We start from the raw sequence: 23,070 nt of genomic DNA, 5'->3' as shown, positions 1-23,070 counted from the left end.
CATGAAAGTAGGACCTTTTCGCAGGGCAAAACTGATTTTTGCAGAGCAAATGTTTTCTGCCAACGGATCCGTTTTTTGTTTTTCTTTTGTAACTGTAACAAGAAAGTAGGTTATGCCTGTCATTTGTCTACTCCAAAAGTAAAATGATACAGACTACAAGTGACACGAAGTAGAAATTGCCAGCGTGATCTTGGGCTGGATGGATTAGATAAAATTGATTCTGATTTCCTTTTACCTTTAAGTGTTACACCCATTTCTATTTTTACACCCTTGGTTGATATTTGTGTCTTATTTGAAAGCCGCACTAAAAAGACAAGCACCGCTTGCCAGAAAACTAAGACACTGTAAGTGTGGCTATTTGGGTGAAAATTTGATGGAATAGTTTTGCATATTTGGGTCTAAAACCAGAAGCGTGACTTTAAATAAGGGAGCCAACTATATACGGTTTTTATATCTATTTTCTGTTTATGATATAGGGGATATTGTATATCTTCTTGTAGGTTGACAAGCTTGTGTTTGCCAGATGAAGATTATGTCATTGATAAATCTTTTCCAAAATATTTGACTAACCCCATCGGCGCATTGCTCAAGATATGTTGTTCTATTGTTGTCATGGATATGTTGGCATAATTTGGGGCAAAGGTTTTTCCCATTGCGGTGCCTTAAGGGAGGTTAATAAAATTTGCCATTACATTCTTCTTTATAAGAGATAGTAAATTGAAGTTCATTCTTAGAGGGTCAATTTGGTTGAAAACCAGTATTAACTAGAATGCGTGTCGTTTCAAATAGAAAAGAGGAATAATTCATTAAGAATGATCTTTAATAAGTTTCTGAAATTCAAGCTCAAGATTCTAGCAGTAACTACAATCCCGGACAAAAATGTTGAGACAAAATGCAATTTTTGTAATTTTCTACTTTACCTTGTCCCTGTAAATTCGAATCCCCCCTTTCCCCCCAAAGCAATGTTGGATTTGTAATTCTATCATTTCTCCTTCAAAATATGCAATCAACATTGAATTGGGGGAGGGGGAGGGGAATTATTTTTTTAAAGGAAGATGAAAATATAAGCTTTCCTTTCTCAACCATTGTTGTCCGGGATTGTAGAATTGCTTCAGTGCCCAGCGAAGGCGCTCACTATTTTTCGCGTCGGAGGAGCATGGAATTTGGCGCGCTTTTTTTTGTGGCCATTACGGGAAGGGAACACACTGTTTTTAGAGGTACAATTTGAAGCGATGGAATTTTACACGGTTCTTGGTCTTGATCAAACACCAAAAAAACTCAGAAGGTAGCAAATCGGATTTATGTTTATATCATTTTTAATATTATTTTGTTCACAGGGCCCGTGCCAATTCATTCGCTAAATGGAAGAATAAATCAGCGTAAATTTTTATCTAGATAGACCTCTATATTACAACAAATACATTGAAGTGAACTAAGTACAAAAGAAACAAAATAGCGTCAGCAAAATGTTTCCAGAATTGGAGCTACATTAAGAGAAAAGATTCTTTACAGAAAACATTCTTTACATTGCTTGCCCCTCCGGTCTAGGCTCGATGGCGCGGGCCTAGGTTCATAGAAATTTGATAGACGGAAAATCAACGATGTAAACAACGAAATTCTGTCTGACCATAAAGTTGATCATTCATGCTGAAAAAGGATTATTATTCGAAGCTCAACAGAAACATTTTAAGGCCTAAAGGGCAATCTACTCTCTCAAGTAGTTTTCCAAAAAGGATTGTTGTTTACTTTGTTTACTTTACGATTGTGGAAAGCAAATGAAATGAAAATATTTTGGTAGAGAGGCAAGCACCCAAACAAAATGCAATAACACTGAATTTTATCAATGCACTATTTTCACACCATAATTATCGTCAGCCTCAGTTTTTTTCTACTGCTGCTTTCTTGAAAAACGTATCTCTGTCATACCTAGAAACAGTAAAACTTTGCCGGTTCAAATTGCAGAATATCGTACAAGTAATTGTCGCTTGTTAAGCTGATGAACTACTTCATGTACAGTTCTGGCGATCTAGAAAAACGATTTAACAATAAACAATTTTTGATAGTTTTTTCATATTTTCAGTGTTGGAGAAAGCTGTGATCTTTATTGCTATTTCCCGCCACCCTTGCCTGAGTTTTTTGTTGTCTTCTGTTTACAATGGTCAGAAAAAATGAAAGAAAAGATGTCTGTGCAGTTATTTTTGGATAGTGATGACAGAAATATTTGCAAAACAATAGGAGAAGTTTCAAAAGATTCTTCAGCAATATGTTTCAAAGGGGATTGGAATGAAGATGAGGAATCAATTGCTGATGAAATTCAAGCAAAGGTTTGAAGCCAACACATTTCAATTCATTATTCCTTCTCTGCTCGGGGCTCTGCTCTCCTCATGCTCTTGTTGTAGTATATGCTATAGGCTGAAAGAATGCCTTACCAAATAATGATGTCTTATCTGTTTTGGACTTGATCAGTTTGATCATTCTGTTTTGGACTTGATCACTTGATCATAAACTTACGCATTTGTTAATGAGACAGAGGTATCTAGTAGTGGCACAAGTTGTTAGTAGAAATTCAAAAGGGTGCTGTAGCAAGACCAAAGTGACAAGATTGGTAAAGGTTACAGAGGGAAGCAGAGCAGGCCTAGCAGGGGGCTTAGGGGCTTCCCCAGAAATTGTGACCATACCCTTTTTTTCAAAACTAACACATTTTTTTATAAGAATCCCTATTTTCGATTTTGAGCCTAAGATTTTTCTGAAATTTTTCTTGCTCAACACAAGGTGTAAATTCGCCTTAAGATCAAAGAAAAATATTAAATCTTTTTTGATGTGTTGGTTCATCATAAATGTCAAGGTGACAGTTGTTTTGCTTTGGGAGAAAACTCAGATTAAGGAAAAATTTTAGTCTTGATGAAATTAAGCCTGGCATTATTCTTAAATTATTCTTAAATTTTAGCAATTTTGATCCTCAATATTCTTAAAGACTTTACTCTTATAAAAAAGTGTGTGTTTGAAATTAGCCATTTTATTGGCTTAGCACTGACTTGCTCCAAAATGGAGATATTGAAAGAAATACTATTGCAGGAATATTAAATTTTCAAACTAATTCCTAAACAAATCAGTATATACCTTCTAACTGTGTCAATACCATACATTGCAGTTTTTGTAAAAGTTTCTCTTAAAAGTTTATCTTTAAAGTCACTACTGAAATTGGATATTTTTGGATACAGGGCAGACTTCTGAAGCTATTAATAACTCCAGCTGATCCAGCAAGTGATGATATGGACTCACAAGATTCAGGCATATCAAGTGAGACTGTTTTGTTTTCCAAGAATGAGCTGTCACCGAGAAGCAGGTCTGATTCAAATGAAAAAGAACAAAAGAACAAGAAACCTTTCAAAAGGGAAAATAGAAAAACGTTACTGGACTTTTCGTTTGGTGAAACAAAGAAGTCCCAACAAACAAGGTACAGATGATAATCTTTAAACTATAACCAAGAATTATAAACCTTTGTTTGCATTGACATGGTCAAATAATGATAACCATATGGCTACCACCTGTTTGGATTCCATTGATATTAAATTACTGACTTAGATGATTAAGCAGTTTAATTTAAATTGATCAGAAGATCTGTCATTGAATGGACTCTCTTTCATATTAACAAAAAGTCTGCAGACTTGACTCAGGAAAAAAGTTTTGCTCTTAGATTAAAATCAAACACAATTGTCGTCTACTCTGCACCTTTAAAGTTTTTATTAAGTCTTTTGTGGCTTTCTTTGTTTAAAAACTAAAACCTCAAGTAATATTCATATTTTACATTATGCATTTTATTTTTGTGCTCAGTTATTTCGATATTTTTTATCCTGATGGCAAGGTGCAACCCTTGGTTTAAAAAAAAGTATATAATGGTTTTGCTTTTTTTATTTCTAGAGGTGGACCTTTGAAAAGAAAATCTATTTTTGACTTTGATGATGATAAAAAAGATGAGCGTAAAAAGCATATCAATGGTGAAACTTTAAAATATGTGAATAGCAATAAAGAGAATTCTAAGAAAATAAGTAATGACCTGATGTCACCCATAAAAAGAATGGAAAAGTCCATCAAAAAATCTCCTTACCGTTTCAAGAATCTCTCTGATAATAAAAGCAGAACTTGTACAACTGCAAAATCACCTGCCACACCTGGGCTGTTTGACCTTCAAGGTAAGAGGTCCATTTATTTTTTGGCTTTATCCACAGGAGATTATAAACTTCAATCCTGGATCTCAATTGTTGTGCTATTTTAGTTGGACAAAGTTTTCTTCTCTATGTTTACTCAATCTTGTATCTTAGATGCTATACAATGCAAGATATTTGCTATTTTGAAATCTTGCTTTGGCTATCTATCACACATTCCACAGAGCAAAATAAAAATGTTTGGCTAGAGTTACCAGTAGAAGCGAATATCTGCTTTTAAAGGGGCTGCGTCATGTGACCTTAAAAAACATTTTGTGTGGGACAATATGTGTGTAAGAGGGATTTCGTTTACCAATTATCAAAGCAGTGTGTCTGACAAAATGGCAGGCCATGTTATCTTGATGCTTGCAGCAATGTTTCACTTTATAAGAACCTGGGACATACTGACATACTGTCCCATCGGCCAAACGCTCATTAGGAAGTTCACTTCTTGTGTTTCCATTGCAGTACGCTTCTTTTCCATGGACAGATCAATTAAATGATGTTGAAATATACTTAGAAGTTCTTTCAGGCTTTGGCCATGAAAAAATAACTTTTTAGTAAGAAAATATGTTAAAATCTTCTAGATGCACTGCGATTCTCTGTTCTACCAAATCTCACTTCAGTTGCTGTGTAGAATCATTCCACCCCATCCACAAGCATCTACACAACAACATTGTCCTGTGGCCTTTCATGTGACCCAGCCCCTTTAAATATTCGTTATTGTAAAAGGTCATGCATAAAAGGCATTGAACCATGCTTTGTTCAATAAGAGGCCCAATGTTATGTTTTTCTTTGTTTGTTCAGTTTCTCAGGAATACAAAAGATGTGGCTGAACCCTTGTTAATTTCCTCATCCTTTATGAATCAATGCTTTCTTTACCAATAGAACTACAGACATCCAACAAGTGCAGTCTTTTGGATATTTTATTCATTATCCTGTTATACTTTCTTTTTCTTTCATGACAGAACCATCACCAAGATGGGGACACACATTCTGTGAAGTTGAAGGTGACAAGGCCATTCTCATTGGTGGGCAAGGTATGAGGAATCAAATATGCAAAGACTCTATCTGGCAGTATAACTTTGGTACGTAAGCAACTTTTATTAAGCTAATTAAGCAGGTCTTACTACAATCACAGGAAAATTTTAAGACCAGCTATTTAACACTACTTTAAGACAATTTTGATGCTATTTTCTACTGATGGATCATGACTAAAATCTTCTATTTGCTTTTCAAGTGTTTTCAAAAAAAGTGAATCAAATGTTGTTCATGGTAATGTTTTGTCTGGTCTAAGTGAAATGGCCAGAAGTAATGTGTAATCATATTTAGGGATGTACCGGATATCCGGTAGGCCGGATAATCCGGCGCCGGATCGCTGATTTTTTGAAAATCCGGTTCCGGCCGGATTTGTTTCCGAAATCGGGCGAGTTGCTGGATTTTCCAGAACTTAACAAGATCAACAATAGAACAAGCACCTTGAAAACAAAGTTGAAATGAAAGTGCTCGCATCACGAAACAGGAAGACTGGATGATATAATTCACAAATTTGGTCCAGGGTTGCCAGATTGGCTTTTTAGGCCAAATTTTTCATTTTTGGTTTTTAGATTTAGATTGTCTGGAAAAAGTGTTTTTTGCTTACTACTTAAGTTTGACCTTGTTGGCCTTTTCAGCAGAACGTCTAAAACTAATGAGTAATTTCTAAATTCATGGAATAATTAATAGTTAACTACAAAGTGTTAACCAAATTTCAAATTTTATCACCTAACCTAAATATTATCTTGATATTAGCAAAGGGTTTTGGAAAAAAGTAAGATTCTTATCTAAGTTATGAAATTATCTAACAGGCACAAGCGTAGAAATATAACCAGTGCCTGCTCGATGGATTCTTGAGAAAGTTTTTTATTTGGCCTTTTTATGAGCATTTTGGCTTAAATTACTCACCAGTCTAGCCTTCGTTTGTAAATTCAATCTGGCAACTCGAATGGGTCTCTTTGATCTTCTCGCTATACATTTTTTCACAAAGTGGCTCAAAACTTTTTATTACTGAAAAATCCATAAATTGCCAGATTATCCGGTAAAATCCGGCCGGATATTCCACGAAGAAATCCGGTAAATCCGGTTCCGGCCGGATTCTGAAAATCCTGATCCGGTACACCCCTAATCATATTTGGAAAAGTTTTCACTAAAATCCATCTAATAGGCTAAGGCCAACATTCCCTGTTTGGTCAGTTGGAAAATTTTTAAGCACTGAAAAATAAGATGAAGAGAAGGCTTAATGCTTTAATTTTCAAATTACTCAATCCATCAGTTGTCCAAACAAAGCATTGGTACTTTCCTTGATGTTTTTGGGACACAAAAAACCAAAGCCTTTAGTAGTGTGACACTGTTGTGTCTGCTGCTCCCTTGAGCACTCCAGCAGTGATATCGAACTGGCCTGTCTTTCCATCAGGTGTCTGTATTCTAGCCTTAGTGTTCGAGTACCTCTTTCTATTGCTCTCAGTAGATTGAATGGGATACCATAGGCCTTGAGGATCCTCATCAAATGTATTTGGTTTTATTCTATTCTTACTTTGATGTGTGAATGCAGGCCTGGCCGTGAGGATTTTAGCAGGCGAGCGGTACATGGCTCTCCCCGGGAACGTCAGGCGGGCGATTTTTAGTCTCTTGAAAATCGTCAATAAAAGTATATGAATAAACGACAGTCTTTAGCAGCTAGGTTTACAAAACAAGATGGCGATTCTCCGACACAGATAAAACGATAGTTTCATATAGTCGCAAATCAACAACATTGTCATTAACAAGGTTTGAACAGAATTAAAATTAAATAGCATAGTTTGTTTTTTTATAACATTAGTAAAAACTAGCATTCATTTCAAAACTGGCATTTTGATGTTTATGTATCTGAAGGCTTGTTATTTCCGAGTTCATTGTCACAGGAACATACACATGTTTTATTAAGCGAAGCTAATAAATTCAGCTAGTATTGGAAATTTTAAGATTAAGAGATTTTGAGAGCTGACAGTTTCTCACCGGTCCTTAGAAAGCGACTATATCTATCAGTGGGGATCTCCTGTATACTTTTATTAACATTAAAGCCAGTTATAAGAAACCACACCTGTTCATAAATTACTTAAAATTGCGAGGCAATAGAGTTTCGACAAACAAGTGCATGCTTCAGACGAAATAAAGAATGCCTGCAGGATCTCGGGTAATATTTTCCCAGTGCTTGATTTTCTCAACCTTTTGGTGATCTGAGAGCTTAGTTCCCATAAAAGTTTCTTATAAGAGAATACGGGGCAAAGACGACGAAGAAAGTAATATGACACGTATTGTAAGTTTGTCCATGTTATTGTTCGTCAAAATCTGATTCATAAATGGAAGAATCTGGTTCGGAATCAGTGATTTATCGATTTGTTCCACACGTCTCTTCTTGCTTGGCTGCTCTCCCTCCTGTTCTGGCTTGCGAGTTGCACCTTTCTTCGCTTTTCTAAATACATTTCCACAGCATGTGCTATTAGTCCTTATCGCTCCGCTTCTGACCAGACACTCTCATTAGCTTTGGTGATGAGTAGACCTTCCATTGTTTCATGGCTCATACTCAATCGTTAATCATTCAGAAGGAGAGTGGGTAAACTGAAGGCCCTTTCAACACATGTGATTAATTCGATAACAAAGCAAAGATTTGGAAACTCTAGCTTCCTAAAATTTAAAACACGTCGCCATAACATCTTTGGCTTCTTGAAAAGATCTCCAAAACTGCGTCTTGCAAAATTGCGAAATCTCTTCCATTCAACGAATGAGCTCTTTCATTTATGCCTGCCTCTGAAAGAGGTACCATTACTGCCAAAATTACTTGGAACACCCAACACTTTGCGCTGTGCTTTTCAATTTTTCATTTGTTTTCCCCAATACAACTACTTCCGTCCCCCTTTTCCCCCAAAACAATGTTGAAAGTATAGGAAAGTACTCCATCATCAGTACATCATACAAGGCACACGAAAAAACGTACTCCACAACCCCTTCCTTTGTTCTATAGTAAATCAACCATATATGCCACTTTTCATCCTCTCTCCGAATAATGAATGCCAGAAATAGGAACATCCACGTTTTCTCTGTTTCCTGGTTTTCTTCTTCCATGACCTTCTTTAAGGTAAATTCCTAAAACCTGTTTTGTCTCCCACTCTTATTTGAATTTTTCAAGATAGCTGTTGAGCAATTCTTCGTCCCTTCCCGCATTCTCTTCCAGATCGTTCAACTTATCGAATGTTCTTTGGATGGATTCAGCAATTTTGTACGGGATAACAACATTCCCTTCAAATACAAAAAATGATGGACCTGCTGCTTCTAAATTGTCCACATAACTTACAAGTTTGGAGACGAATTCGTATGACTGCAACTGTTTCAGCAAACCTCTGATCTTTGCTTTTGTCTCTGCTCTTCCTGAGCATTCGGCTAAGGTATTTTCAAAAGCAGATATTAAGCCAGGCAACATATCAAGAAAAACTTTCGTCCCTCTACGTCGATGGTTTATGAATCTTGTGGTTTTCTATGCCCAATGCCTTGCAAGCAGCATATACTTCGTTATTCATTTTTCCAGAATTCCACAGTGCGATGCAAACTGACATATATGTTTCATCGCACGCCTTGAAAGGTGACTCTCCAGTCACTGACTTAAAGGCCAGCTCTACGCGATGTTTGCACAGTGAATCTACAGCAGACAGTCTCGATTTTCTACCAACTGCGTCAAAACGCCAGTGTAATGCTGGTATTTACGCTTGCACCATCAGCAGTCGCGGACACCATCTTCACCTCGTACTCTTCTGGTGACAGCGGTCGACTCCTTCTTCACTGAAGGTGCTGTCTATTCCCTTCTTTATAGAGTCAGCATCCACACCACCATAAGTGCTCATTTCCAGGAGGGAAAGGACTAAATAGCATGGTATTCCCTTCCTTTCCACCCTCACCACGATCAGCTCCTTTTCAGAGCCTGTCTTTCTCGCTTGTGACCCATCAGACATCAACGACAACGAAATACTGACTGGCTATAATGGCAGCGCACCTCTCTCGGACAGCATCAGAAATACAATGGACGTACTCCCTTGCAGCTTTGTTGCTGTCTCTGCCCTCAATTTAGACAACCCCATTCTGCTTTTGGCACTTGACGAGGATCTTGAAATGTTTCAAGGGCATAGTTGGATTCATGGCCAGTTCAAACGCAGTCTTCATCATCTTGGTGTATGCTTGTGAAGTGCTTTGTTTCAGGGCAACATCGATTCTTGTCAGCACTAACTGCTCGCTCGGCCATAGAAATGTAAAACAATATAATGTTTCAGCTTTTCAAGCGAGACAGAAAGTTCTCTAAACATGATAATAGTGCATTGAATTCAAACTTCAAGACTTTTTTCACATGTAAACTTTGAAAACCTCTTGTCTAAGCTTTAATCTTCGAACTCAAACTTTCATCTGACACCCGTCACAGTTTCGTCTCTTTTAGGTTCGTCTCTTTTAGGTTCTATTTTATGCTCTCATGATCAGGGTCAGACAAAATATTAAATGAATAGTTCCCATACTCAACGCAATTTTCAAGTTCTGAACAACGGAATAAATCTAAAACATAAGTTTTAGAATCAATTTTCACCTTCGCCTTCCTTGGTAGGGACAATTAATCGCTGTTCTTTTGGCAGACACCTTTCTTCTCCCAAAGCCCATTTGTGTCCTTTTCCTGTGACAATAAGTAGGTAAACCAAGCTCACTTTTAAAATATGTATGAAAAGGAGTACACTTACACAAATGAAATCAAGCTGTCGGTGAAGAAATGAAGCTATCGATGAAGAATTAGCTAAATGAGTGAAAAGGCAACCCTGTCAAATGGCATTTAAATCGGCCTTCGAAATAGCATTCTGGTGGAAATGAAACCAAGAAGTGTCAAGAAACGAAAGAAAGACCAAAACAGGTAGTTAACGTGGGAACTGACATTGAGGAAGCGGTGAATAGCTCGCCTCGTGGAGGCACGCGTGGCGAGCGAGCGTGGAGGCACGCGGTATGGCTGGCTCGCTTCCTTAGCCCAATCTCCAGTGACAAAAAATTAGCGAAATGCGAAAAATTCCGCACGAAATAGGTCATGGACATGCGCAATGAACTTTTGCTGGGATTTCTCGCGAAGAGTCTCTCTGCAAAAAAAGGTTGAAAATGAGTTTAACTTCTTTTGCTATTCGCTTGCGAAATCCTTCAGCAACCAATTATTTTCACTATCCCTTTGTCCCGCTTCCAAACTTTACATTCCAAACTTTACATGTCGTGAGGTCAACAATTGGGCTTTATAATATGTATTCTGTTATTAATTTAATTTGTTTTTCACAGGTACAAATCACTTTGAGAGGATAGATGAAGAATCCAGTGATGCATCTCGAAGAATGGGACACACAGCGACATACAGCGAGGCTTCGTCACAGATTTTTGTGTTTGGTGGCTCAAAGAGCAAAAGGTGGTACAGTGATGTTCATGCTCTTGACTTGAACACAATGAAATGGAGGAAACTAGAGGTTTGCATTTGATTGGAATTGTGGGTATCTTTATTAACTGACCATCAGGATTCTTATTTTAATTGAAGGAATTGTCAAAGAAATTTTGCAAAGCATGGATGTTAAAAAATCTGGATTTGACCCCAAAGGAGTTATTTATCTAAAAATGATCTACAAATTTTTTTTCCAATCTGCCATGCCTTTGATGCATTTTTGGTTTCTTGATGCAAAACAACACTTACTGTCCTTGTCAGAAATAGCTTAATCTCTGAGTTTTCCTTCCATCGAGGCATGTTTTGTAATTATACATCATGATCTGGGGGCGACTACACCGGGGGGGGGGGGCTGGAGGGGAAGCTGCATGATATTATGCAGGATACATCCACCTTTCTATAATGCTATAATACACTAGAAAATTAAAATAAGATGTTGAACCCTATCAATAGGCCATGGTGCCTTCTGAGTGATGACATACACCAAAGGTGTCCACCAAACGACCCACTGTGCCTTTTTCTGTTGCCTTTCTTAATCAATCAATTTTCTAAAATTTTGTCCATGTGCTATGTCTACAGTGTGCAATACCCGCCAAAATGCATTCTAATCACCAGGCATACTTACCCACACCCTTAATTATCTCATGTTGAACATGGACAGCCAAAATTGAGATTGCAGTTTGTAGTGCGTTTGTCAAACTATTCTTCAGAGCGGTGATATTAATCGCAAAGGCTTATTACATTATCTTTATTTTGGTTTTACTTTCATATTTCTCATCCTATTTATCTTGACACATACCATAAATCCCTGATTAAAGGCACCAGTGCTTAATCGATTTTTGAATTTTTTGACTTTGTTTTTATTTGAGAGAAAAACATCATAGAGTGAAATTCTTGAAAATCTGTTATCTCCTAAGAAGATCTGAACTCTATTTTAATGAAACAATGATTTAATCTCTTAAAAAACTTGAACTAGGAAGCTATGAATCTTATGAGGATTTGGCACTTTGATACCTGAGCTGAGTCAATCACTACAATTTTCATTTCAAGACTGAGTGCTTATTCAAGAGGTATATAGAACATTTCTTCAAAAATTTCATGAATGCGGTAGAATACAATAAAATTGAAACAAAAGATGCGGTAGAATACAATGAATCTGGTGCTTGATTTCAGCCCACTGGGAAGCCTCCTGTTAGAGCTTATCATTCTTGTACTTTGGTTTATGACGAGTTGTTGGTGTTCGGTGGTGTCTACCCGAACCCAGATCCAATGCCAGATGGATGCTCCAATGAAGTTTATTTTTTCAACACAGGTACCAACTATCTTTAATCTAATTATTCTTGTCAACTTAACATAACCATTAATAGTATAATATAAATAGATATAAAAGTGTAATAACCAAATGTATGCCTCAATATAGTGACAATCTGATGATGACACATAATAATGTTGTTCTAGGTTTTTGTCTTTTGATCACGTAATCTGCATCAACACCCTAAAATGTCTTTAAATGTGGGAAAATAGTCACATTTGTTACAGGTTGCTGGAGATGTGGCCACATATCAAACTGCTGTGTGTTTCTGAATCTTATGAGCCAAAATAACAGTAATCTGTTAGTAAAAATTATTATTGACTATTGCCCAGAAAATCTTTAACATATTTAGCTTATCTTGCACATGTAGAGGTTAACCATCACGTTCTTTCCGCTCATGCAGTCAGAATTGAAAAATTCGAAACATGTATTAATCTTATTTAGGTTTCATTATAGTCATAATTTTGTCACATTCATATTCTTCTTGTAATATGCTTGGTTTGTAAGATTGGTATGCTTCTAAATAGATGTAATATGTTCTAAATAGTCATCATGATTATGGCACAGTTTGATTTCTTGCAGAAACAAATAGTTGGTACCAACCCATAGTCAGAGGCGAAAAACCAAATGCCCGGTCTGGGTGAGTAAGTCGATGTTTGAATACCCCAGTCAAACTATTTAAGGAGCGAAAGTTGCGATGCTAAGCTGGTTACTTTTACCGGAAGCTAATTCGTCATTAATACTTTGTTATTTATATTCTTCGCATAACTCCTACGTCTCCAAAAGAAAATTTTGGTTTTCTTCTTCAACCAGTGAATGAAATAACTCACCTTCCTGCCATAACACAATACCCCACCTTCTAATACATGACTTCCAAGGACTGATACCCCCACTTTCCAATGCACAATAAGCAATACAAAAATTGTGCCGAAAACTATAATGGCATAGCCCGGTTTCCGTTCCATCTAGCAGTTTTAGAATCCTTCTACATAAAGATGAAAAACTGTTATTGTGTAGAGAGAAAGAGTTCGTTTTCACGCTTCAACTTTATTAGCAATGTTTCCTTTAAACAAACTGCACTACTTAGGCAGCCTTAACAGTCATTTGCTCGCATTTCTGATTGGCCTATTTCGAACCATATATGGGTATACATATACACTTCCTAGCTAAACTCAGAGATTTTGATCTATGTTCTGACGGCTTGTACTCTTAAGATTATCAGAAAGAAAGCTCAAGTATATTTTAGAATGTTTGTTTTTTGAAAGCCTTGTCTATCATCATCTTGTATTTCACAGAATTGCCCACACCAATATAGAATTGGATATTTAGGCATTTCTTTTTTATACCCTAAGTAATAAGAAGTAATGAAAACGTTAATTTTAATCGAAATTTTTAGGCACTCTGCCTGTCTGGTTGACGGATTGCTTTACATATTTGGCGGTTGGGACGCCCCGACCTGCTTTGATGATCTTTGGACCCTTGACATTGGTAAGTCACCTCTTCTTCCTGGTTTCGAGTGGCATGTCAACATTTTTTGGGCTGAAATTCTTGAATGCTAAGGGTGCTGGATTACTTTGCTGCTTATTGGTATTATAACAAGAACCCATTTTTGGGAAAATACTGATATCTTTTTTTAACTTTCACCTGGGTACCTGTAACTTTCATTAAACCTCTTTGACAATTATAGTGAAAATGATTATATTAATTTATTTATGCTATTTTGTATTTTTTTTTCTTTGAATTGTCTGATCTTTGTTTGGTTTATTATTAAACAGGACTTATGAACTTCACGAAATTAGAAGTAGTTGGCAAAGCTCCTTCTTCACGAAGTTGGCATGGAGCAATGCTCACTTCAGATCAGCAAAGTATGCTTGTGTGCGGTGGTTACAATGGGGACCAAGCACTCAGCGATGTTCACGTTTTCAGGATAGGTAAATATACACTTTGCTCTTTTCAATAAAGAGAGTTGATTCTGTTTGGCATTTCGATTAAAGGCACTTTGCTCATTCCTATTGCTTTTACTTAACAATAGACCAATTTCTAATTTCACAATTGGCAACGTAAAACTAATTCTAATTCATCGTGTTCTTGTTCATAAACCCGCCGCTTATTGCCTATCGACCATAAAGCCTATTGTTAAATCACAGCGGTTGACTGACGGGAAAAAACGCCTTTAAATAACGTGGCGAACGTGGTTTTTATTACATGCAACTCCGTGTGTAGTTTCTCCACTTAAAATCACACTGCTGATTACAGTCACATGAAATTTAAGCCCAAAAATAACAGGCCTTGTAATTTGGCGAAAACCCTGGTTCCTTTACAGTGGCATTTCTGCAAACTCATAATGGCAGTAACGATAGAGCCTTTGCATGAATCATGGGTAATAAATACATGTTCAGCATTTTCGATGTTTTCTTCTCGATATTTGAGTTCAATCAACCATGTTCAAATTTTCAAACTTTAACTGGCACCTACGAGCTACATGAAATCGAATTAATTAAAATCTATATTAACCTATAACTAAATCTTACATATCACCAATGATCGGCAACTATTTTTATTCACAAATTTTGGAAGATGGCACGAAATAACGGTAACATAGCATACTGAAATACTTTTCGTCCGGCACTCTTCAGAGTATAAACGTCGGATGCGCTTATGAGACTATCCGATGTTTATACTCAGAAAAGTGTTGGGCGAAAAGTTCTTCAGTATTTCGTGCCAAGTCAAACTTTGCGATACCAAAAACTTTTTTTAGATATCTACCAATTTCCAAAATAGCATCAGTTTGTTTTGTACCTAGCCTGTTTTTAAAACTATTCAATTTAGCTCTGTTTACAGTTACACTCCGCTCACCGACTCAAATTTTCAAGCTACATTGGGTGTGACAATATCATGGATCAATTGCAGTACTGACTCAAATTATGCCAGTGTTTTGCTTTGGCTCGTCTAAAATCTTGTTGGGTTTACGATCGCCTGTCTTTCTATAATTTTATGTTATATCTTGCTATCCTTATTCCAATATCCATCCTCTTTAGTAGAAAAATATCAAAATTATTGTTTGTGCCTTTGTGACATTTGGCTTTGCATTGTATTGCAGCATCTAGGAGCTGGTCCCAATTAGAGACAAACAGTAATATTGCAAGAGCCGGTCATAAATTGTTAAAGCGTAAGAGACATCGCAAAGATGGAAAGGTAGAGGACAGTATTGTGGTTTTTGGTGGCGGAAATAACGAAGGAGACTTTTATAACGATTTATTAGAACTGCCTATGAAGCTGTATGCAGCTTTATGAAGTCAAGGGCTCTTCGATCTCTTGCGAATTATGCACCCGTAGGCTCGTTTTTGTCGCAGTATTTATGAGTTCTGTAAAACAATTTTTGTATCCTGTTTTTTCAATACGATGTTGTTACTGATAGCTAGGTCATACAAACATATTCTAGAAACCTGAAGAAACGCTGTTAATTTCCACTCTTGTTCATCTTAAATAGCACCGGATCGCCTAGCGAAAAGTTGCATTTGATACTGTTTCGAAAAGCTCTCGTGCAAACTGGTGGAACGGTTTCTAAATGAATGGTGATAGGAAAAGCGACCAATAATAGAAGTTGTTACATAGTTATCAATTTTTAGGCATCAAAGTTTATATTTCTACACTATACGCCTCTGCAGTCACAAAATTGAACCTATCCCATGTAGAAGTGTGCTTGACGAATTATTTTGGTGCTGGTTCGAGGCGATTTAAACGAAACCGTTCCAAAATATCTGATGTTATCACAGCCTTAGAGAGTCAAAGAGTGAAAACAAAACCTTTCTGTCTAACTTTGTAGAGATCTTTTGCCTTCATGAAGTAGACGGAAACCAAAATATCTAAATAAAAATTTTCCAAAATTATTTTAAAAATGTCGCTACTACACCTGTTTATAAGATTACAGTCTATAAGAATATTAAGGCTGAAAATCACTTAAATTTAAGAACAATTTTAAAATTATGCTTCATTAGGACTCTTTCATTCATTTAGGCTTTTTAGAAAAAAACTTGTTGCATTTCACGCTCTATGTTTTGAAATACACTTAAGGATGACGAATTTTGTGACCAACGAATCAAAGCTTTTTACGAAAATGAGTGGTTTACATGAGAAGTGAATACTTTTTATGTACGAAGAATGAGTACATATAGGAGTGGGGGATCCTGTAAGTAAGTAACTAACTAACTAACTAACTAACTAACTAACTAACTAACTAACTAACTAACTAACTAACTAACTAGCGAAGTGACACGGTTTCTGTAATAGAATGCTACGCGAAGAATTCCCATTTTCCTCTAATTAGTGTCCCGCTTTCTATTGCTTGCGGCTACGAAATGATGTTGACTCAACGTCATCAGCAAGTCGATTTTGCAAATTTTTATTTTGGCCTTGCCAAAAGAGAAGTTAGCACAGTTTCAAAGGAAGGTGCAGCACACAATTCAGCGATTGTGCAATCGTACAATGGAAGAAATGACAATTGCGGGAATTAAGGTTTTCTATTCGATAAAATTTCAAATTATTGACAAAGCTCTTTGATACCACTGAAACAATCTCCACGAAGAATTCGGAGAGGTACCATGTTTTGCTAGATGTCATATTTTTAGGAGAGCGTTCCCTGACCATAGGCGACCCGTGATTCATTGATGCAGTCCAAAATCTCCTCGACGTATATGACACGTATGAGGTTAATCGGATTATCCGAACCAGATTTTCACATTCGCGCTCTTCAAGTTTGCGATATTTCAGCATAATCACAAACCATTGTGAATGAATGCAAATGGTTATGAACCAGCATTGATCATCATGAAGCAGTGTTAATCATCGTGAATCATTGTGAGTGATCGAGAATCATCATCAGTCATAATAAATCTGCGAAGTTCATCGTGAATTGGCTCAAATGATCATGAATCATTGCAAATCGCTGTAAATCGGCATGCCGTAAAAGCTCTAATAAGCCCCCTCCCCCACTCTATCAAGCCCTCTCTCCATCAAGCCCTATAACCATGCCAAATTTTATAAAAAGCCCCCCTCTCTATTAAGACCCCCACTTTAGCCTCTGATGTCAAACAAAGAAAACATGCACATCTAGTGGTTCTCTTGACGGCTGTGATGATGATAAGACCACGTGCATTAAATATGGGCCCGTGTAAAGGTTTTATTGTGCGCCTTAGAAGTCAAGAGGATGCTGATGTTGATTCTTTCAAAGAAATCCCATGGCTTTGTGGCCATCAAAATAGGCATGAAATATCGCGAAGCATTTTAGTGCGTTTTTCAAAGATGGTGCTTTAAGCCTGATTTACACGAGACGAATTTTTTCGTGCGAAGCGAATTTTTCGCCGCGAATGCGCGAAAAATATGCGCAGAAGTGGAGATTAGAAAATTCGCAGCGAATTCGCAGCGAATTCGCAGCGAATAATTCGCTGCGAAAAAGTAGAAACCATTCCTACTTTTTCGCTGCGAATTTTTTCGCCATGTAAAATAAACCAATCAGAACAGCAATTGAAGACATCTGACACGAACCCAAAGGAAGGGCTAGGCCGAATGGTGCTACGCAATGTAAACATATCTAAATCAAAAGTATGCAAAACGACAGAAAACTACGAAATGGTTGAAGACCTATGACAAACAACAACATGGGTGAAGAATGAGTAACCTATGACAAGGCCTAAACAATGCTGGGAAAATCCCGCACCTATAACATAAACAATGGAATGGGACGTTTCTAGCAACAGGCGTCTTTGGTGCAATAAACGATAAAAGCTCCTCATATGTAGTTGGCGACATTCGAAAGTAATTATTCCTGACAATGTAAGCGTAAGTCACTTACCAAAAGATGAAACTCCCCCTTCTGCAGACGTTCTGAATAAATTTTCCGAACCAAGTACCCATTTATTTGCTTTTTTGCTCACTTTTTTTCAATAACAACAATCTTCGAACAGACGCCATTTTCTTTGGCATTATTCGCGGCGAATTCGCAAAAGAAATTCTGCCAGTGGAAATTAAACTTTGAATTCGCAGCGAATTCGCAGGAGAAGAATTCGTGGCGAAAAATTCGCTTCGCGCGAAAAATTCGTCTCGTGTAAATCAGGCTTTAGTCTAATAATCCTATCAACTAGAGCCCCCCCCCCCCATCACTTTGAATTTCTTGGCGCCGCCCCGGCACCGTCAATGACAATCTCAACGAGAGTAATTTCTCACCGAGACCCTATATTCTGATAATTTTTCTTTATGAATATCCTCATAAAAAAGCCCAATCCTTCTTGCTACCGGATCATAAGTGTACTTGAAACCATTGATGTTCAACGCAGTCTTATATCTTCTTGGGTATTGATTAGGTTTTTGAGTACCATAAATGACGAAGTAAGTGCACATTTGATCAAAATTGCTCTTGTTTGTTTGTGCAGTTGAAGAATGCACAGAATTTAGGTTACATTAAAGTTGCAAACTTTCGGGCGATCAAAATTTCGAGCAGAATTTGGTCCGAAACTTTAATTGTCCGAATCCTAAAAGCGTCCGAAAAGTGTTAGAGAAAACAGAAAAGTGGAAGAAAACAGAAAAGACAAAGAAATACATTGGGTAGTACTCGTCGCTTTTCTTAATAACGTAATAAAGTGAAATAAATATATGGTGCAAATAAAGTCAGTCATGATCATACCATATCTGGCTTTTATTCTCCATGAAGACGTTCTGGATCGCAATCATGGCCTTCATCTTCAACCAACACCAGTAGATTATTCTGACCCTCCGATCATCGACTTATTGGTCATGTCCCCTACGACTTTCTTAGTATGCTTCTTTTTCCATGCGGTGTGTAAGGACTGTGATGGATTTTTTATGAAACTTATGAATGCTGAACTTTCTACGTGTTTCACTTGTTACTTTTTATTTGCTACGTGATTCAAAGTTTTGGGTCCCGTGACAAATCTTAGTTGACCTTGTTTTCGAAATGATTTTGGGTGAGTTACAAAAAGTTGTTGGCCTTCCTTCAAACCTGCAATTTATGGCCTCAATCTCCCTCATTTTAACAGATTGATAAAGACGTGATGAGAGCAGCTGGACAGTGTTCTAAACCAGACAAAAACATTTAATTTAATATAAGGTCTTCTTGCGTCGCTTTTCTACTTTACCCACAAGTTTTATCGCAGCATTAGGCCTCTTTCCAAGTTTTTCGAGAATCAATTGTCCTGACACATCAATATTTCCCTTCTTTCATTGTGCAATTGTGATATAATTTTGCACAATTGAAACAACAAGAACAAAAACGCAAACTTTTGTTTTATCAACAAAGTCAACAAAGCCTATAAATCAAGTTTGTAGGTTTTTAGGGTTTTTCCATCCCTGGATTTTGGTAAATATACACTACAAATGAGTCTAAGTAGTTAGATTTTCTAAGGAAATGACATCATATAACGTCCACCTAAAAATCATTTTAACGGTTGTAGAATAGGACATGTAAGATAGAAAACTTCCAAGCGTTAGACCATTCGATTCGTGAGAAAAGATTTTGATTTAATCACATTTTGACAACGTTAGCATTTTTGTACTACGATTACAATGCTAGTTTTCCTTGTTGCTTTCAGTTTTCTTTATTTGTTAAGTTTTTCTATTGCACCTACAAAGTTGTTAAAATTCTTTGAGTGATAAATGCAAAATTACTGTTGGTTTTAGCATAAATTTTGCGTCAAGCAAAAAGTGTTTGTCCGACAGTTTTTGTCCGCAATTGTCGAAAATGCGTCCGAAACCTCTCCGTTCGTCGATGTAAATAAGTTTATGAATGCCAGACAAGGAAGTCACCCGACGCAGTGAAAAATAGAAATACCCGGCGCCTTCCTTAGGCCAAGGTTATTCCCCTCTGCATAACGAATGAAAGGTCGCGAATTGGCTGGGCCTCCCCTTATGTCTTGAGCGTTTTTCCCTTGGCGTAAGTACAGGCCTAATAAGTTACGTTGGAGATTTCTACTAAAAACATATGTAGGGATTTTTGGACAGAAAACAATACACTTATTTTTTATAAGAGTACTATAAATTTTGTCTAGCCTCGATAGTCAGAAGAAAATTTCGTTTTAAGCCTGAATATACATTCTTATAAACATTCATTAATTATATACATAAAGTCTGAATATACATTCATTTAAGTCTGTATCCTTAAGTATTCTTATTTTTTCAAATCTGATATGGTTTCAAGGGAACATTGCCCGCATTTGAAACGAAACCACGCTTTTTGAATAAAGATATGTCAGTCATGCAATTCTCTGTTTTGGACATCGCAAAACAGGCAATTGCTGAAAAATGGGAGACAAAAATGGGAGCTGAGGCTGAGCAATATTCTTAAAATTTGAATAGAAATAAGAAAAATTGTGATTAAAACATTCAATGAAGTTTTGAAGGGAAGTTAATCTAAAACCATAAACATCTATCAAACCTTTAATACTTTCTTTGCAAATATAACCCAAAATCTTACTTATAAGCTTGGTACTGCAAAAGCCCACTACAAAGATTTTCTAAAGAACCCGATAACTCACGCGAGCCTCGATGAGTCCAAGTCATCTGGCTTTTATGATATTACTATCAAAACTATCAAATACACAGATAGTCAATGGTGTTGAGCGTGTTGTACATCGAGTAATAAGCAAACATTAATATCATAAAATAACGACTTTCTACAAGAATGAAATAAAAGCGGTAAAAAGAATAGGAAGAGTAACGGTTAAATGGAGAAAAAAAGAGTAAAGTTTAACTAAATGGAACGTGGTAGAAATATGACGAAGAACTTAAGATGAGATGGAAATATGTGAGGGGGTAGAAAGCGTATAGATGAGATCAGATATAAAATAATAATAGCTGGATTAGGAAAGATACGAAAATTGTTTGTTAAGACCATTAGGAATAACAGTACTAAGTTTAAAAATAATACGTTTTTCGAGGGTTTTGCGTTGAATGTTGTTATGAAGTGCGTAGCAAAGTCCAGTGATTTTCATTTTGGCTGGTGAATGGCCATCTTTGTTAAAATGAATGGAGACTGTGGCATCCGGGCCATCTTCTCTAGATTCCTTAAAGGTGTACTTTCTTCTCCAGGAGCGGATCCAGACTATAGCAACTGTAGCTCGAGCTATAGTCAAATTCTCAGTATTTGATTTTCGAAATACAAAGTTTCCTTGCAGTCCCTAAAAATGTGTTTATGCCCACAAGTGTTTACTATCAACATTTGAAAGCAGCGGTGTAGGTTATCAAATGCGATTAACAAACATAAAATGCTGGCAATGTGTCATCACAATGCCTCTCCAGATAAGATATAAAACACTGAGCGCAGAATGTTCTAATATTAAAACTTAGACGAATCAGAAGTTTCGTTCTTTGTTGACAGTAGCCAACCAGAATTGAGCTACAGTGGATATTCCGAGCTATAGTCGGTCTGGGAATTTGCTCTGGAAAAGGCATCGAAGACAATGAAACCCGTACTATAATTTTTGGCGCGAGCTATAGTGAAGCTATAGTCAGATTTGAAAATGGCCTTTTAACCAATAGAATATGAGTATCCACGTTACTTCTCCGCTCTCTATCCCCAGTAAAGCAAAAGTGGACTATAGCTCGTCTTCACATCCTGGGTCCCCTGTAATGTAGCTTCAAAGGCAAGGACCTACTAGGGAATAGACAGGGACGGCGGAACGACCAAGCGGCGAGAGGGAGGGGGCAGGCTTGAGTAAAAGGGCTTTTGAAAGATAATTCTCAGCTTCTACAAATTCATAGGTAACTGCAATTTTATTTCGATCTTCTGTAGGTATCTTCAACATTGGCTAACTTTCGGCATATAGAACTATTTTACATGTTTTGAGAAGTTCAGAATTTTATATGAATCTCTCTGATTATTACAATTGGCCAGTTTCAAGGGAACTTTATTAGAAACAACCCTTGCCTCTTCTGCTAAAGGGCAACAGGGGCGGTTGTACCTCCACACTCCCTTCTCTGGCGTCCCTGGAAATAGAAAAAGGATGTTCGAAGGAATATTTATTAATACGAAGCAACTATAAACACACATGGTTATATCATTTGCCCATATAATGGGTGTGTCCCACAAGCAAGGAGGGCGTGGTCCCGATCCCAAAAGATTTGAGCTATAGTAACCAAAAATCCTAGATCCGCCGCTGTTCTCTACATTGCGGAGATGTTCACCAAAACGGGCGTTTAACTGACGGGACGTCGCCCCAGTGTAGTGAAGGCAGGAAGATGTGCATGTGAAATGTGTCTTCATGTGGAAGTAGCTGGTTGTGGTGGTAAGTGATCCACGTGGTTGAAGTGTGAACATGGGAGCATGTGCGGAATTTGGGGTGGTGGCAAGGCGTTGTTCCAAAAGTGTCTAATGTTGTTTGTAGCTTTCTGTTAACAAATATATTACCAACATTCTTGTCCCTTCGATGAGCCACGAGAGGTGGGTGTTTAAAAATGTCCGAAACTTCATGGTCATCAGTCAGCAGGTGGAATTTAATTTACAAAATTTGTTTGATCTGCTTCTTGAATGGATGGAAGGTGAAGGTGATTGGAATGCTTTCAATGGCTTTTTGTTGACTGGCGGGATTCAATGATGCTTCTTGTGTCATGGGCAATTTTTGTTTGTAGGCAGACGAGGTAACTGTTTTTGGGTAATTGCTGTTGTTGAAGAAACTTGACATTTTCCGTAACTGGTTGATAGGGAGTGAAGTGGAACCAACAATGTCGACAATGTAGCGCATTAGAAAACAAGGTATCATATGTTTGGGTAATGAGTTCTTCTTCGTATCCAACGAAAATACATATATTATCAAATACATAAGTGACTATATCTCAAACGCGCTCTCCGATCTGATAAATAAATCTGTTACTTTAGGATTTGTCCTATATCACTGCTGCTGATTTTTAAAAACTTTTTGAAAAATAATGCACAAGAGACTGTTTAAGTTTTTTGAGCTATCAAATAAAACTTTTCCGCGCCAGTTTGGCTTTCAGAAAGCTGAATCTGCTTCACATGCTATATTTGA

General features: G+C 37.1%; 1 protein-coding gene across 1 annotated transcript; it reads left to right on the top strand.

Annotated features, from left to right (window-relative positions):
• Positions 1-1,138: 1,138 nt before the first annotated feature.
• LOC135687359 (kelch domain-containing protein 1) lies at positions 1,139-15,555 on the top strand. The gene is made up of 11 exons (XM_065203906.2): positions 1,139-1,285; positions 2,081-2,324; positions 3,222-3,457; positions 3,922-4,193; positions 5,174-5,293; positions 10,569-10,750; positions 11,896-12,034; positions 12,617-12,674; positions 13,431-13,522; positions 13,810-13,965; positions 15,135-15,555. The coding sequence occupies exons 1-11, from the start codon at positions 1,233-1,235 to the stop codon at positions 15,326-15,328; spliced, it is 1,746 nt and encodes a 581-aa protein (XP_065059978.2). The 5' UTR covers positions 1,139-1,232; the 3' UTR covers positions 15,329-15,555.
• Positions 15,556-23,070: the final 7,515 nt, after the last annotated feature.

Source organism: Rhopilema esculentum, chromosome 10 (genome assembly GCF_057945365.1).
Source record: "Rhopilema esculentum isolate cy_ngs chromosome 10, ASM5794536v1, whole genome shotgun sequence".
In the NCBI taxonomy this organism is placed as follows: Eukaryota; Metazoa; Cnidaria; class Scyphozoa; order Rhizostomeae; family Rhizostomatidae; genus Rhopilema; species Rhopilema esculentum.
The sequence above is the reverse complement of the archived record's forward strand: the minus strand, read 5'-3'. Positions and strand labels throughout refer to the sequence as shown.

Coding starts and splice junctions, on each gene's coding strand:
- LOC135687359 (XM_065203906.2), top strand. CDS start 1,233: ATGGAATTTTACACGGTTCTTGGTCTTGATCAAACACCAAAAAAACTC. Junction 12,035..12,616: donor AGTTTATTTTTTCAACACAG/GTACCAACTATC, acceptor GATTTCTTGCAG/AAACAAATAGTTGGTACCAA. Junction 13,523..13,809: donor TCTTTGGACCCTTGACATTG/GTAAGTCACCTC, acceptor ATTATTAAACAG/GACTTATGAACTTCACGAAA.